At 37.4% G+C, this 17,185-nt stretch overlaps 2 protein-coding genes across 3 annotated transcripts; both read right to left on the bottom strand.

Annotated features, from left to right (window-relative positions):
• Positions 1–2,032: 2,032 nt before the first annotated feature.
• On the bottom strand, positions 2,033–6,425 carry LOC121431873 (glutathione S-transferase 1-like). Its single transcript, XM_041629643.1, has 5 exons — positions 6,085–6,425; positions 4,961–5,056; positions 3,271–3,386; positions 2,510–2,614; positions 2,033–2,277 (listed from the first exon to the last, which is right to left on the bottom strand). The coding sequence occupies exons 1-5, from the start codon at positions 6,224–6,226 to the stop codon at positions 2,104–2,106; spliced, it is 633 nt and encodes a 210-aa protein (XP_041485577.1). The 5' UTR covers positions 6,227–6,425; the 3' UTR covers positions 2,033–2,103.
• Positions 2,056–16,065, bottom strand: LOC121431874 (glutathione S-transferase 3-like). 2 transcript variants are annotated; one of them, XM_041629645.1, is made up of 6 exons: positions 15,590–16,065; positions 13,869–13,961; positions 13,080–13,195; positions 10,893–10,997; positions 9,505–9,661; positions 2,056–2,120 (listed from the first exon to the last, which is right to left on the bottom strand). In XM_041629645.1, exons 1-6 carry the CDS (start codon positions 15,729–15,731, stop codon positions 2,104–2,106), a joined length of 630 nt encoding a protein of 209 aa, XP_041485579.1. In that variant the 5' UTR covers positions 15,732–16,065; the 3' UTR covers positions 2,056–2,103. The 2 variants fall into 2 exon arrangements, with proteins under 2 accessions (XP_041485579.1, XP_041485578.1); XM_041629644.1 differs by lacking the exon at positions 2,056–2,120 and having other exon boundaries at positions 9,391–9,661; positions 15,590–16,064.
• Positions 16,066–17,185: the final 1,120 nt, after the last annotated feature.

Genomic DNA, 17,185 nt, shown 5'->3' with positions numbered 1-17,185 from the left:
GGCGGGGTAAGTTGTGACAGTTTTTGCTTTTTGCATGTTAGAACTGATATGATTAATAATCTTGTCGAAATAAGTACCTTGCCTTGAAATTTAATTCTTCTGAAATATTTTCCATCTATATATAACTTTCTATCCCCACACTGAAAGTCATCGTGACCTTTGAAAAAAACGATGTCAAATGGCTCAACTTGCCCCATATATGGGGTAAGTTTGAGCCACCTTCTGGGGTAAGTTGAGCCACAAAAACTATGTACAAAATGTATGAGGGGAGAACCAGCATGTCAATTTTTTGTTTAAAGTCTTTTCACTTGCTAATTCTCTATAAATACTAACATTCTTTCATAGGAAAAGAGCAGTCATGTAAATTTGCTCCTTTCAGCCAGCATTTCAATCGATTGTTATGGTTTGTTTGTTTTTAAGATACATTACCATAGGAATTACCATAGCTCAACTTGCCCCATGCTGTTTGGCTCAACTTACCCCAGTCCGAACTTCGTGCGATAATTTTGTATCCACACATTTATTATGCATCCATCATATAAAAGACTATGACAAGAATGAAGATCCATACCTGGACTAATAATGTTGTTATCATGTCTTTATTATATTTAAAGACGTGTGTGTTTATAAAGCACTTATCTATTTCACACTCTGTTTTACTTTTTTGGCTGAAATTCATATTTTTCCCTCTAAAAAACTACTTTTTGTTTCAAAGTTGAAAACAATGTGGTGGGGTTAGGGGTTATGCTATGGGTCATCAATACATGACACCACCACAATGTCTGACTCATTCATTATTGGCCTGGGGCTGGTGGCTCAACTTGCCCCTATGCTCAACTTACCCCGCCTTCCCCTACCTACAATCATTACTATGATATTCAGTTATGTTTTATTTATTTAAAATTTCACTTTACACCTTTTTTCTGACATCTCCTTCTTGTTGTATTGCGTTTGAAATTCAGAATGATAATTTTTGGGTGGATTTGATAACAATCTTCCAATCCGAAGCCTATCTAACATATTGTTAAAGGCCCGTATTCTGAAGTCAGGTTTAACTTAGACCACGGTCTAACTCTGTGTTAAAACTATGAGGAGCAAAAAATTCAAAATTTCTGTTTATGTTGTATATTTTTTTTTGTCCATTATTCTGTTTCCTTTTGCTTTCATAATCTAGGAAAATGCTTCAGATATCATTCCAAGACAATCATGAACAGTTTTGGTGTCATATGAATTAATAAATTGGATGTGTACTATTAGGGATTTGTGTCAAAATTGGCTCTCCAAGAAAGAAACCACAACTTTAAACCAGGGTTTAATTTAAACCCAAGTTCAGAATACGGGCCATAGGGTTTACATCACATAATGTCAATCGGAGGCTGGGGTGCAAAAACGATTATTTCGTGCAATGTACATGTATACTAGTTACTGCGAATGACTTTACAGTACAGAAGATCATTACCTTACATTTTGCGCGATAAGAGCAAAGGGGTTCCAGTTTTGTTCAGAAAAGGGTGAGAGGAGAGATATACCTGAGATATTCCGAAAATAACACTTTAATTGAAACCCGGTAGAAACCGGATATCTCGTGTCGCAAAGCTCGTTATTTTTCATTCCTTGTATATTTTTTTTAATTACCTTAATGTCGTTACGCCTGGGAGAAAAGCCTAGTTGGACCCCTCTAAAAAGAATGAATACCTGAGAAAGAAAGAAAGAAAGATCAAGAAAGAAAGAAAGAAAGAAAGAAAGAAAGAAAGAGAGAGAGAAAGAAAGAGAGAAAGAAAGACAGAAAGAAAGAAAGAAATAAAGAAAGAAAGAAAGAAAGAAAGAAGAAAGTAAATAAAGAAGAAAAAAGAAAGAAAGAAAAAAAGAAAGAAAAAAAAAAAGAAAGAAAAAAAAAGAAAAAAAAGAAAGAGAGGAAGAAAGAAAGCTAACCGAAAAAAAATTGCGAATATTTCGTTTGTCCCAGAGTCACGAAACTGCTGTTTCGATTCACGAAACATTGAAAGAACATTGCGGGGAACATAGTCACGAAGGACATTTGACAATACTGTAGATTATCCACGTTCCAGAAAGTGTCTGGGTAACTGTTGCGAAAGCTCCCTATTATGCATCCGTGACGGGTCGAGATTTCAGGTAAGAATTCAAAGGACCTTCCTCCTTGAAGAACTTGTAGAAGGCACTCAGTTGAGGGTAGGCATCGAGGACGCCCTCTATAGCGTACTTGCTGTTTGTCATCATATCCAGCGTGTGAAAGACTTCGATGTCCGCCAATGAGATCTGCAATGCAGTGGGAAAAGAGGGGACGAATACAGTTAATTCTCGCTAATACACCAGGATATAACATTCATTATTTTAGTTCAAACTAATGCAATATTGGCATTAAAATAACTTTAATCGGTGAGAAAATACATGGAGACTCAAACTGCTTATTTCGCCGACGTACCGTAGGGTATACTAGTAATAGGAACAGCGTGCATTAGACTGTGAGGTGATATTTTGATGATATTACCTTGTTTCCCACGAAGTACTTCCCTCCTGCATCCTTGATTAGTTCTTCAAGATAAGTGAAGTAGGGTTTGGAAGATGTCTGGACAAACTCTTTCCCCATTTCAGCCTACATAACGAGAGATATAAGAATATGTTTACCGATCAGTTCACAGCAAAAACTGTGGTGTTAATCGGTGTACATAGAGGACCACACCAGTTATATTACACCGGTGTTAAACTGGGGGTGTTAGTTATACACCAATAGGTGTTATTACAACACCTATGGTTGTTACATTTACACTCTTTGGTGTTATGTTCAATCTCTAGGGTGTTATTTTAACACCTCAGGGTGTGGTCCTCTATTAACATCAACTGGCGTCAGTTTTAACACCACAGTTTTACAATGTTTGACCCCGGGAGAGGGGGCACTCACGTTTAATGGCAGTGTACGTGCTGCTTTTCAGACTCCCTTTTCACCTCGTCACCCGTTCCTAGGTAGACTTTCACCTGAAGACAACCATTTCACATTTTTAGATCCTGAATGAAGCAAAACAATGCTTAAATGAGAAGTGGCTCAATGTTGTATGCCTTATCTTTTTTTCACTGCTTGACAGATTTTTTTTGCACGGGACAGTTTCATTCCTTTTGAAATGCGAATCAATGTGCTTTTATTTTTTTTACTTGTCGGAAAATTCTGGAAAACTGGTGATTTCCTGTGCCCCCTAAATTCGCTCATTGACTCAATTCGAAAGAAATTATTATAATTATCATGTTGTATTTTACCTTCTTACTTTCATCTTGGTTCATAAGGAGAGGTACAAGTTTTTTTCCGATGTCAGTGAGCGTTTCCAGGATGACGTCAATCTGAGCTCCTTCCAAACGAGTTGTTCCGAATAAATCTAAGGAGATAAGATAAATGGTTCGCATGAAAGTAAATTTGAATGACCGTTAGTCACGTGATGTGCAAAACTCGACAGTTTTAAAATACCATCCAGGGACCCGTCTTACAAAGAGTTGCGATTGATACGATGAATCGCAACTATTATGGAAAGCCAGCCACGCCAACATTTAAAATTACATGTTTGACCAAATATTTTCTAGAAATGATGTATATTCAATACGTTCACTGTTTTCTTGTCAGATCAGTATGCTTCTCTCGGTTTTCAAAAGACATTAAGCAAATCTCGTAAAGAAAATTATGACATTGATGGATTTCCATATACTTTAGATCGATCGGATCAATCGTAACTCTTTGTAAGATAGGGCCCAGAATTTCAAGATTCCAGATGGAAAATTCTAATGCACTGATACGATACTAATAATTCATAGTGGTTTTGAGGCTCTGCCGCATCGTTCATGGCAAGCTTTGCGTGTGACTTGCGGGTAACTATTTTTGCCATCCATATGTCGCCCGCATTGACAGTATCTCGCACGTATCTCACACGCAGTTGCCAGCAGAAGCGCACGCAAGTCTGATTTGCACACAAAGTTTTGAACATGCTCAAAAACCTTGTTGCGGATGAGTTGCGGCAATCATCCGCAAGGCTTGCACGAAATGATGTGACAGGGCCTTAACACGTAAAGTTGAAATTAAAAGGAATAACAAATAACGAAGGGAAATAAAATATTAGAACAATAAAGGGTGATTGATCACTGCTTGTACTCGCATTAATGCAAACTCAATTTCCAAAAGTTTGATTCAAGCCCCGCCCATCAACTTGATCAAGTCGTATATAATTTTGTACTACATGTATTTACTTATCGTCTTATTTCATGATTCATTCATTTTTGCCCGAATTCCTGACGTTGGTTGGAACTATCTTTGCTCACATGATGAGGATTAGTCGATTTACCTGTTAAGAATAGATATATTTTTACCACATATTCTATAATAATGATAATAATAATAATGATAATAATAATAATAATAATAATATTAATGATAATGATGATAATAATAATGATAATAATAATAATGTTAATAATAATAATAACAATAATAATACTTCTAATGACAATGATAACAATAACAATAATAATAACAATGATAATTATATTCATTAATAATAATAGCAATGATAAAAATAACATTAACATTTGAAATTTATATAGCGCATAATATTCGAGAGAATATATGCGCTCTAAAAATATAAAATCACTAAATTATACAAATTTTAAACTTAATCAAAATCATCAATCAAACCTAAACTTTAAACCTAAAATATGACAAACAAATTATATAAATTATATTAGAACAGTCTATATCCCTTTATTTCAAATAAACGATTACAAAATTCCGTTTTTAGATAGTGATAAACATATACCCCGATCTTGGGATTCTGCGCGTGGCTTGCCCGTATATACACAATGCATGCACTTTCTCCGTTCCCTGGGGAGCATTCCAACAAGAGTAATGCCAAGTTGATGTAACAACAATGTGTATTTTTATGCATTTAGTTGGCTGAATACGTACCAAGCTCAGAAGCAAGATATCTACAAATCGCCCTGATTTGCGGGATAACCACCTTGCCATCAACCGTCAGGACCGGAGCTTGGCCGAGAGGAAATGCTGTTATAGTTTGGGGTAAAAAAAATAATGATAATGAAATAAACATATGTTCTCCAAAAACAAATTGAGTAAAGGAAGTTGACTAAATGTTAATATTTGTTGGGGCACAATGGAGGTGCTTAGTATTGTATATATGCAGTGAAATCAAATATATATATTTTTAAATAATATTTTCTTTTCTTCCTCTTTCAAATCAATAAGTTTACAATCACAATTCATATGAATATTCTTTGCATGTATACAATAAATAAACAAACAAATAATACATCAATATCATTGAGATTACAAATATTCTTAAAATGATTACAAATGAAGTTAAACTGCCAAATTTCTCTTCTATAACAATGTCAAAGCAGAGGGGAAAAACCCATATCAATCGACAAAATAAAAAAAAACATACTTTGTAAACATCTCAATAATTCTCAAATATTTTTTTTAAACAAGTGCATTCCAAGTTACCAATAATGCATATAGCATTTTCATTTATTTGAAAGCAGGATAAAAGAGCAAATATCAATAATTCGTTTTATCATGTTTATGAAAAGTGCCACCAACGTTCATTATCATGATCGACCATTATTTTTCCTTTTTGGTCGACCAATATAGGGAGTTTTGACTCATAGGGAGTTTTGGCTCAGCAACGTACGTGGTTTTCCTCGACGAGGGCATATATATCGCATAAACTTTATCGACATTTTTTGCTATTTAGAAATACAAAGATGACAGTTCTTTATACCAAGAATTCTTTATATTTTTATGTCAAGAATCGAAATAATATTTGATAAGAATTCCATTCCTGATATTAATCAAATATTTTGAAAAGTTATTCCCCATACGCCATAATCATCTGCCCCCTTCATTTTTTTTTTTTTTGGGGGGGGGGCTCACCACATATACGCCATGCACTGCATGGTAATTAATATATATCATTCCAACAGTCTGCTTAAAGGCTTCCCTTTTAACAAAATTGAATTACAGCAAAAATGAAATTTAGATAAAAAAAATAAATTGGTAGCGTTCGATCTCACCAGCCTTGTCAATCTTTCGTTGTGGCCATTCCTCGTGTGAGAATCGTTCGTCCACGTACTCGCAACCTCGTAGAGCGAGCATCATTCGTGCGGGCTCGGCGAGACCGCGAATGTTGAAGTAGCTTATTTTGTAGCTTGGCATGACTGAAACAGCTTGGAATATGAAACAGATCGGACTCAGAAGAGTTGTATCAATTTTCTGGTTGCTAAATATCAATTCTTTAACGATTGATCTAGAAGTTGATCTCCAATGCTTAACCACTATATCATAGAGGCAGTGGTAAAGCACTTGTGACGGTATACAGGCCGAATTTATATTTCGATATACAGGTGCTGTGGGGTCGTCTGTTGATGTGCATCGAGCTGTGTCCATTCAATTTCACAATAAAACTAACATAACTCAACGAACAAAGGCTCATGCAGTCATGCCTTGCATCTTCTTCATTCATGCGGAATCATCCAATGATTTCCAATATACCTCGAAGAGGGGTGGATGTGTAAGAGGTATTATGTGTCGTACTGGCCGCCGAACCTAAAATATTTTCCCATTTTTCTCAAGTAAATCAACTGAAAATTAAATTCATTTTGGTTTGGTTTGTTGATTTTACTTTAAAAAGTGTCATTAAAATGGCAACAATGTGTAATATCGAAACATAAGGTTAACTACACGGTCGGACCCACGATTTTCCAAGGGGAGTGGCAATTTGGTCCAGAAAAATTCTTACAAGCAAGCAAGCCAAATTAAAAAAGTAGGTGTATTCACATACATAAGCTGCCATTTCCAGTATTATTCAATCATATAGCTATCAGAGATGTAGGGGAGGGGGCATGGGTCGGATGTTCCCCCTACCTAGATTCACCACTGATTAAAGGACAAGTCCACCCCAACAAAAAAAAAATGATTTGAATAAAAAGAGAAAAATCCAACAAGCATATGAAAATTTTATCAAAATCGAATGTAAAGTAAAAGAAAAGATAGGACACTTTTATTTTTCCCTTAATTTCACAAAACAGTTATATGCACATCCTGGTCGGTATGTTTATTAGGGAACTGATAACATCACTCACTCACTCACTATCTCTTTTGTATTTTGTTATACGGAATATGAAATATTTTCATTTCTCCTCATTGTCATGTGAAACAAAGCTTTGTTTTCCCCTGAACTTGTTGAATTCCCATTAAAAAAGGTTGTGGCACATTTTCACCCCCAGTGTAGAGTGAGATAAAGAACTTACCAATCGGATGTTTGAATTCTGAATTTGTCTGGTTTTCTTATTTAATAAACCTTATTGAGAAAATACATACCGACACGTAATGATTTTTTTAATCCCATGCTTTCCATTACGTGTCGTTCCCAATCAAGACAGTCTTATTTAGATCAATAAGATTCTATGACTGGAGTTTCAACAGGCAACAAATTTATTCAAGCAGCTGTTTATTTCTAAAGAAGCACATAAGAAAGGATGGTAATAAGGACCTTTTGATGTCAGCCTTCGAAGCCGCCAGTTTCAGTGAAGAAAGCAGAGGGTGAAATTTTACGAATATCCATTTGTATCAATTTTCCATCTTTCATATTAATAAACAAACTTATATTTGAATGCATGACAAAACATCAATAATCAAACACTATATTACAACGAGATACTAGCACAGATTATATCAATTTACCTGTAATTAGTGAAAAAAGAATTTGACCTTTGCTGAAACCAGATTTTAACACTTTCCCGATCTTTCGCGGCGAATGAAAATTTCAAATGTGGTCTGTACAATATTGTTCTTCATCACTGTATATGTCAGATGAGTGCCCGCACATGCCCAGTCAAGCAAATTTGAGTCATATTTCAGGACATATTGCATAGTTTATTTTTGCATGCCTCCGAATTATGTACTACACATATAACCAAACTAAGATGTGGCGAGAAAGTAATTATCATCACAAAAGCATATTTCCCTTTATGTATGACCTATAGCTGGGAGTCATGCAGGAATCATTTTTGTCTACACAATAATTGCAAGAGATGTTGAGCAAAGTGCATGCCTGACATACTTTCTGCTGGCGGCTTTTAACCTTGTTCAAAGAGATTTTATTTGCTGTTACTCCATCTCATTTGAAACCTCCTTGTTTAGATACATAATAATTATTCTCTATCGGAGCCAAATACATTAAGTAAGAACTATTAGATTTCAAAATTTTAAAGAAATAATTATGTTGAACTTTATTGTCAGCTCTACTGAATCACATAACAATGATAGCTTCATCCATGTTCTTATTTTTACAACAAAATTATTTATTGGATACATAATACAATTATAAACAGATGAAGATAAATCTAGCGATAACAAAACGTATGATTTTTTTATTGAATTCATATTTGAAAATAATGTCAAATTCACATGTATGCAAAATATACGACTCCTCGGTCAAATTTTCGAGCCGTGCAATCAAACCGGATTAATTTGTTAATCCATCGATTTGTTTCACCAACGTATGGCACTATGTTCGGGTGTACTATGGCTTGTTGAGATTTCCATGGACTTCAATGTATCATAAAGTATATTATACATTCACACTGGCAAGTTGGTGACACGAGACATGCTCCTGTGACATTTGGTCCGGTCTTAATATCTCAGAGGGCATAGGGTTAAAGTCCGGGATTGTAATAGAGTTTTGGATTCAGAAGCTTTGGAGCGGATGTCTTTCTTCTTTTTCTCGATAAGAAGAAAATACTATGCTTTGGAGCGGCTTTCTTTGTTCTTTTTCTCAATAAGACAGAAATGCTATGCCTTGGAACGGAAATTTGAGTGTAAAAATGGGGGTCCCCTCCGTGGCACGGTGGCACATACCGACTATATGCATTATATACTGAGCCACCCCCCCCCCCCCGGGAATATTGTAAAGATTAGGATTGGGACTTATTTAGTTTTGGAGGTTAGGTTATGTTTGGACTAACTATATGGTCACCGGAGTAATTGTCGTGGAACCAGCAATACCGACCCCAAACTGACCAAAGTTTTCTAGGTTTTTAGGCAGTTTTCGCTCAACAACGTACGGATGATTCAAGAACGGAGTAAATGTATTGAAAATGCCCGTCATATGACAAAAACAGCTGGGGTCTTTGTAAAAAGTTGGTGAGCCAGAGCTGAGGAAGCAGTTCGTCATAAGTTTCAGGGCTGACGAAAAACAGTAAATATGTCGTCCGTCCAAGGTTAAGGATTAAACCGATGGTTTTGCTCACCGATTTCGACAAAGACCTCCTTGTTGTTTTTTGTCATGGCAAGCATTTGACATAACATTTTCCCTTTACTTGAATCCTCCGTATGTCGCTGAGCAAAGGCTCCCTAACACCAATGCCACACCAACGGTTGCTTTCGTGAATGTAATTTAACAAGTCTGTAATCTATCTAAGAATCCGTGACGGGCCGCGATGCAATGTAAGCCTTGAGAGGACCTTCCTCCTTGAAGAACTTGTAGAAGGCAGCCAGTTGAGGGTGGGCATCAAGGACGCCCTCTATAGCATACTTGCTGTTCGTCATCATATCCAGCATGTTGAAGACGTGGATATCAGCAAGTGAGATCTGTCGTCATAAAGTGGAGGGAAAATAAATAAAAGTCACTGAAATGCATGAGGCGAATGTCTTTAGAGTACCAAAGTAATGCCCCACATCAACGAAACCGACTCCGTACCGACCGATGGTATGTCATTGAAATTAACGTGATAGATTTTGCCGAGCACTAAGGATAGTCTGATATCTGCCATTTACTTTAACACAGGGCAAAAACTCCGGTAAAATCAACCCGAGTTTTCTCAGGTTAAAAGTTTTATGCAACGGGCCCCAGGTGAGCGATTAATCGTTAAATGAACTGGCCTATCAAGATCATCGTTGAACGTTGCAATTTGCTCAGTAGACTGGTTAGAAACCAATCAGAATTGTTCTTTCATATTTTCGATTAATTTGCTAGCCTGTATGTTACGGGCCCCTCAGGTCGGTTTCGATGGTGTGACTGCATGTGGTAGCAGTGATTGAGTCTTTTTTGACGGCGTAGCCATGGTTTCACATGGTTTGCACCGGGCTTGTATCAACGGATGAAGCAAAACGATGCTGGGAAGAAGCAGCGTCATACATAGTAGACTGTAAAGTGGACTGTGACAATGTGATCCACACTGTTAAAGTGCTTAACGGTTTGAAGATTATTTAACAGTTTGTTCCATAATGTGGCCCACTTTGGGAAACTGCTCTTTGCAATTTGTATTTTTTCACTTATATCGCAACAATTACAATAATTGGCACTTAAGGCCCTATCTCGCCAAAGAGGAAGTCTTTTTTTTTGGAGGGGAGGGGGTTTGCAGACAAAGCCATTAGCGCTTTGCCCGACAGTAGCGGTGATATTGATGCAGACACATTTGGATGTCGCAGAGACATCTCCTCGGTTAAACAAAAACAAAAAAAAATAGGTTGGAGACGTATCCGCAACTGTAGATTCTGAGACGTAACAGAGTTTGAAGTCTCCTTGTCATCAACATAAATGTCTTCACTATACGTCTAGCGACTCCCCGCAGACTCCAGAAACATCATCGAGACGTTGCTACACCTAAGAAAAAATCTCCAAAACATTACAGCGACTATATACTTGGAGACTTCTCAGGAACATCCTCGCGACTGTCGAGCAAAATTCTTTTCACCTTGTCTGGAGACGTCGCAGAGACGTTTCCCTTGGTGACAGGGTCTTTAGGTGAGGGGTGGAGGCCAAAGCAAATATATATTTAAAAAAAAGTTCAATGGGAAATATTGTTTTCTTCACCATTACCTTATTTCCGACAAAATTCTTCCCGCCTGCTGCTTGGATGAGTTGATCAAGATAAGAAAAGTAAGGTTTGGAAGTCTTTTCCACAAACTCTTTCTTCAGCTCAACCTGAAAAGAGACATGAAGAAAAATGAATTACAGAGTCCACAATCTATACTTCACAATCCCGCAGCGGGAGACACAAATTTATCTTCAGGATTTGATTTGCGAAAAATTGTTAATTTCAATACTCCACAACCCGTAAAATTTTAAAAACCAAGTTCTGAATTTGGTATGAAAATGAAAATAATGAAATAAAGTCTACTGCCAGCCTCCCTATGAGAATAAAAGTGAATTCAGTTCCTAATGAGAGTGAAATGGTAGTAACCTTGACATCGACTGCGAGCTAAAATCAAATTAGACTTTACTCTAAACCACAGTTTCGCAGTAGGTCAGAATTTTTATTGTAACATTCATAGCATTAATCCAAACTTTTGAAATGTTTAATATTATAAAGTTTTTATTAAAAATCATCAATCATTAATCCCAACTTCATATAAGACAATTTCACTTTTTGAAAACTTTCACATATCATACAAAACGTTATTCAATCGGATCGTAGTCGGATTGGCATATACATATAGTGCATCGAATTCGATCAGCTCTACTGCGGGCACATCGACGAAACCGACCCCAAATCGTACTTAAAGCGATATGAAACCTTTGGAACAAATAGGCTTGTGTAGAAACAGAAAAATCAAAGAATAAGAATAAAGAAAGTTTGAGAAAAATCGGACAAATAATGAGAAAGTTATGAGCATTTGAATATTGCAATCACTAATGCTATGGAGATCCTCCCATTGGCAATGCGACAAGGATGTGTGATGTCACTGATGAACAACTTTCCCTATGGTGGACTATAAAATACCCTCAAAATGTCTCTTTTTGCTTTTTCTTACGATGATACAAACTCTTTATCCATTATGTATTCTTAAGAAATATGTATTACATGCCCTCATGTAGAAAGAACACATGATCTATGGATAGATGTGATAAAAGAGGCAATTCAAGTGAAATATAAAATAAAGTAATGGGGAGAGTTGTTCATCAGTGACATCACACATCTTTGTCGCATTGCCAATTTGCTATCTCCATAGCAATAGTGATCGCAATATTCAAATGCTCATAACTTTCTCATTATTTGTCCGATTTTTCTCAAACTTTTGTTGATCTGTTTCTTTGATTTTTCTGTTTTCACACAAGCTATCTTGTTCCAATGGTTTCATTCTCCTTTAATTGGAAATACATTTTTTGGTGGATTTCGGACTTGGTTTAACCGGTAAGACCAGAAATTTTCCCTCCGCAGGGTACGGATGGTTCAAGAACACAGTATATGTATTGAAAATGTCCGTAAAGTGACAAAGATAGCTGGAAGGTTTTTGTCGAAAACTGATGAACTGGAGTAGCAGTTTTGCAGATTCTGAGCCGACGAAAAATAGCAAGTAGGCTTCGCGTTCGTCTAGAGTCGGGGACGAAATTGCTATTGTGATTCAATAAAGCCTGTGTATAGCTTTGGTAAAGGGTCAATAATGTGATTGATAATCGAATATCATCTAATATGACAGTCTTACTGAAGCGTAGAGACCGTTAGATATTTTTCAAACTGCACTTCTCTGAGAAAATTTCAAATATTTAAATCTTGGATATATAGCGCCCTCTCTCGGCGATGCTTGTTTTAAATTTAAAAAATGGGCATTCAAGCACTTATCTTATAAATTTAGTGATTAGATATCCAAAAGTTACAGACAAAGAACATATCTTAAAAGTTTCAGCACATTCCATGGTTTGGAATAGGATTTAATTGAAAGACAAAAACACACAGATATTTTAATTTGATCGGGTGACCCGATCAAGTTAAATTTCCATGTAAAATCGCAAAATTTATCCTGTAAAACACAATTTCATTTCATATCCTCCACATCATAACTGTTGTAGGGCATATCAATTCATATTAGCTAGCAATGAATTGGAATAGTGATAGGTGCATTTTGGTGGATTTACCAAAACTATACAAAAGCTTTAAGACTTTTCGGATGTCCTTTGTCATGAGGGGCATTCGACAATACATTGTCTCTGCCTTGAATCCTCCGTACACCGTGGAGCAAAAACTTCCTCGTAAGGAATGAAAGCGGAGATTTATCATTCCAGTACCTTCTTTTCTTCAGTTTGTCCTACGTAGACATTATGTAACTTAAGCTCGATGTCGCCCATGGTTTCGAGGACGATGTCGATCTGAGCTCCTTCTAAGTTATTAGCTCCATAGAAATCTAAAACAAGACAGTATGATATCGAGAATGAGATTGGTAATAAAACTATCATGACTATACTGCATTTTCGTTTGTTTTATGAACACACTTGGAATTTTTTGTTTCATGATCAATGCTTATTGAAAAGTTATTTCAGTGAAGATGATGATGAATATGAAATTAAATCATTTTGTTTTGAAATACAAAAAGACCTCGGTGATTTTAAACTTAATCTATGGATCAAAATGTAGACTCATCCTTTGCCAGTTGCAATCGCACAGAATCCCCCCATACTCTCAAGGAGAATGTAAGCAACCCGGGGGCGTTTCATCAATATTTTTGTCTGACAAGTTGTCTATCTGATAACTTTCCTGGATTCTGATTGGTTGAGAAGCACTGTTACTATAGTAACTGTCGGATAAAACAGGACTTGTCGGATAAAATGTCTGACAAGTCCTTTCATGAAACGCTCCCCAGGATGCCAGATCACCACGACCTCTCTCAGTGACCTTTGAGTGGCTTCATTTCCGGGTGGGTCAAACATGATAATTTTCACTCCAGATTCATTCTAAATTTACCTCTCTTCAAGATTAGTTTCTCAATGGAGGACAAAAATGGAGACATAGAGAGGGAGAGAGAAAGAGAGAGAGAGAGGAAGGGAAGCATATATTTTAAGGTATTGGAATCCGTTTACCTAATTCCCTGGCCAGGTACCTGCAAATGGCGTTACTCTGTGGAATCACCTTGTCGTCAATCATCATAACGGGAGCTTGTCCAGTGGGGAACACTGCATGCATGGGGAAGAGATCAAGCAAATTATGTTAATTACTAATTCTCTAAAAGGTCGACGATAACCAGTTAAACTTAAGCCTTCTTGTTACGGATTTGAGAGTGAACAACAAAATCAAAATCATAGGGACGGCCGCTCCATTGCTGCCACCCCCTCCGCCGCCCCCATGGTGCCGCTCCTAGGGACCGTTGTTAGATCCGACATCTTTCCTTTATTCTGATTGGCTGAGGTACTTGTCGGATAAAACGTCCGAAAAGTCCTTTCATGAAACGCTCCCCAGATTACATATTTGAGAATTGATTTAGCAAACGACAAATAGACCCTGGTAATTGAGAGTGAACTTTGGACCGAGTCCAGTTGACAATGTAGTAATCAGTACAATATTTGAAACGACGAACTCTTCCGAAAGGGATGGCAAAAGAAAACAGCAAGGTCTATACACACATTATTTTGCACCCTTCATATTCCAAATTGGAAGCTCTTTAGGGGTGCAGTCATTTACAGGTACAGGTTTCTACACTGCAAAAACTCCGGTGTTGATTTAACACCAGCCCGGAATCTATATATATCCACACCAGAGAAGTGTTAAACTACACCACTTTGGAATCAAACCGATATTGTTTTAAGACTAATTGGTGTTGTATTTCACGTATCTGGTGTTAGACCAAAACGAAACTGGTGTTGTTTAACACTTCTCTGGTGTGGACATATATAGATTCCGGGCTGGTGTTAAATCAGCACCAGAGTTTTTGCAGTGTACTCAATTTTACACCATAAAGAGTGCAGAGTTGTGCCTTTTAGCATGGGCCTGGAAAGCGGGGATCCTGCTGAAACATCCACAATATTTTTTTTCCTGGGGGTGCACAGCGCCCCCTGGAAATTAGGTTGGTATGCTATAATATAGAGATTTTACCCAAATCACATTCACCATGTTCACTTGGAAGCGAACCCCCTTTTTTGTCAGTCCAGTAATAGGTCCATGGTCAGTCAAACCTTTTAAACAAACCAGCACCCCCACTTCAAAAATCGTTCCCAGATCCAAGCCCCTTAGAAATGGTTTAATTGCACCACTTTGAATGCAAAAATGTTCACACCCTTGAATAAGAGTACAACGTGAAGGGTTGCATACTCTCACCTTTTTTAAACGTTGTGGGTCATCCATTGGCGTAGATCCTTGACGTCATACTATTCAAGTTGGCGGGGGGGGGGGTGATAGAATAGATCTTCCTCCCCGAACATATAGGTTCACCGCTTGGATTTAAACTAGTGGCATCATCACCATCATCATCCCTACCCCCCCATCATTTCCACCATTACACACCATCACCATGCATTACCGCCGCACCACCATCACAGTCCCATATCATCATCGTCATCATCATCATCATCGTCATCATCATCATCATCATCATCAACAACATCATCATCACCACCACCACCACCATCCCTACCATCATACTCGTCGTCGTCATCGAAATTGTCATTATCACAATCATCATCACCACCACCATCGTCAGCATCATCATCGTCATCATTATCACCATCATCATCACCGTCAGCACCATCACCACCATCATGATAATCACCTCGACGTTTAAAAGGGTTTCAATCATCTAAAAACTCACTTTCTTTATTGGTCTTTCGCTGTGGCCATTCCTCGTGTTTAAAACGGTCATCGACGAACTCGATACCCCTTAGAGTAAACATCATACGGGCTGGCTCGGCACGACCACGGGCATCAAAGTAGATCAGTTTATAGTTGGGCATGGTGACGATCGAAGATGGTATATGACTATATATGCAGAGAGAATTTAATGCTTGGATTCCGATTTCCTTGATTCGATTTGAAAGCAGACCTTAGAAGGCGAGAAACACGACCATATACGACGTGAAAAATGAAGTCTTATACGAGTCAACTTGCCGGGTAAACTTGGTTTTTGTGAAAATCATAAACACTGGTCAGTGGTCACAAGTACAATATCACGGTGGTGAATCAATTCTTTCGGGTGTATTGTCTTGAACCCTCGTGATTTTGATCTATATTCCTATACGGTCGGTCTTTGCCAAAGTAAACTTCCTACCGATACTCCACATTACACGCAATACGTACGCGCCGAGGGTCTCTATGTGCATGACCCTTAACCTCTAAACGTGTTGAGCCATGGTCCATGGTTGAGCAAATATTAATCTACGGCAGACACAGACACGGCTTTTTGTATAGTGCATATTTAATTGTGTCTTCGACTGGGTTCTTCATTTCGTACAGACTAGAAATTTGCCTGGACCATTCATTCATTTCATTTCATTTATTTCACCTTCATGTATAGAAACACCAAAAAAAAACCCCACATATATTTGCATTACAATGTTCTTCATGATCGTGAACTATTCTCAGCAACCTGCCCGAGGGGGGAGGGGCAGTCGAATATATTGCTGTACACACGCGTGACCAAGGAATTTCCAAACACCCCCTAAACGAGTTTTCTCTGTGTGTAAAATATCACCTTAAACAAGTTTTTCGCGGGCTTTATATTTACACATTTCCCCTAAAGAAATTGTCGCCAAAATAATTATGACCTCGGTGAGAAAGCTTGGGGGGAAAAACCATACCCTAAACACATTTGGCTAGTCTTAAAAAGGCTTTTGGAAAAAAACATACCCTAGATACGCTTTACCCCGCGAATGAAAATTACCATTTTTTCAAAACTACCCTTTTTCATAAAAATATGCGTTTTTTGATACCCTTAACGAGTCCACGCTTGGACCGCGTCCGAAATTGAAAAAAAAACACCCCTTTAAAGGAAACCTACTCGACCCAAGAAGAGAAGCAATCTTATTGGAAAGAGTGAAATGAGAGGAACAATTTAAAAAAAGTTTCATCAAAATCGGTTATGAAATAAGCAAGTTATGCTCGATTAAAAAGTCTTGTTGTACTTACTATGTGCATCCTCAAATTGGCAAACATGCTTCAAAATGGCCAATTTTGTGGACAACTCTCCCTTTGTTTTGTACACATTTTTTTTAGATTTTCCACTTTATTTTACATATTTCACATTATCTCCTCCTGACCTTGACATATATGGTGTGGATTATATTTTCCCATGACATATGTTGTGCTCAGAAGGAGGCAAGATGCAATTTGAAAGATAATGAGGAAAATCTGAAAATTTGTGTACAAAACAAATGGAGAGTTGTCCACAAAATCAGCCATTTTGAAGCAC

The sequence above is a fragment of the Lytechinus variegatus genome, chromosome 18 (assembly GCF_018143015.1).
Source record: "Lytechinus variegatus isolate NC3 chromosome 18, Lvar_3.0, whole genome shotgun sequence".
NCBI classification, from domain to species: domain Eukaryota; kingdom Metazoa; phylum Echinodermata; class Echinoidea; order Temnopleuroida; family Toxopneustidae; genus Lytechinus; species Lytechinus variegatus.
Note: the sequence above shows the minus strand (reverse complement) of the source record. Positions and strands in the feature narration are given on the sequence as shown.

Excerpts from the sequence above, each read along its gene's own strand:
- LOC121431873 (XM_041629643.1), bottom strand. The coding sequence starts at position 6,226 with ATGCCAAGCTACAAAATAAGCTACTTCAACATTCGCGGTCTCGCCGAG. Across the intron at positions 5,057-6,084 it reads ACGAAAGATTGACAAGGCTG|CATTTCCTCTCGGCCAAGCT; the intron begins GTGAGATCGAAC and ends AAACTATAACAG. Across the intron at positions 2,278-2,509 it reads AGTACTTCGTGGGAAACAAG|ATCTCATTGGCGGACATCGA; the intron begins GTAATATCATCA and ends ACTGCATTGCAG.
- LOC121431874 (XM_041629645.1), bottom strand. The coding sequence starts at position 15,731 with ATGCCCAACTATAAACTGATCTACTTTGATGCCCGTGGTCGTGCCGAG. Across the intron at positions 13,962-15,589 it reads GCGAAAGACCAATAAAGAAA|TGTTCCCCACTGGACAAGCT; the intron begins GTGAGTTTTTAG and ends CCATGCATGCAG. Across the intron at positions 13,196-13,868 it reads GTACCTGGCCAGGGAATTAG|ATTTCTATGGAGCTAATAAC; the intron begins GTAAACGGATTC and ends GTCTTGTTTTAG.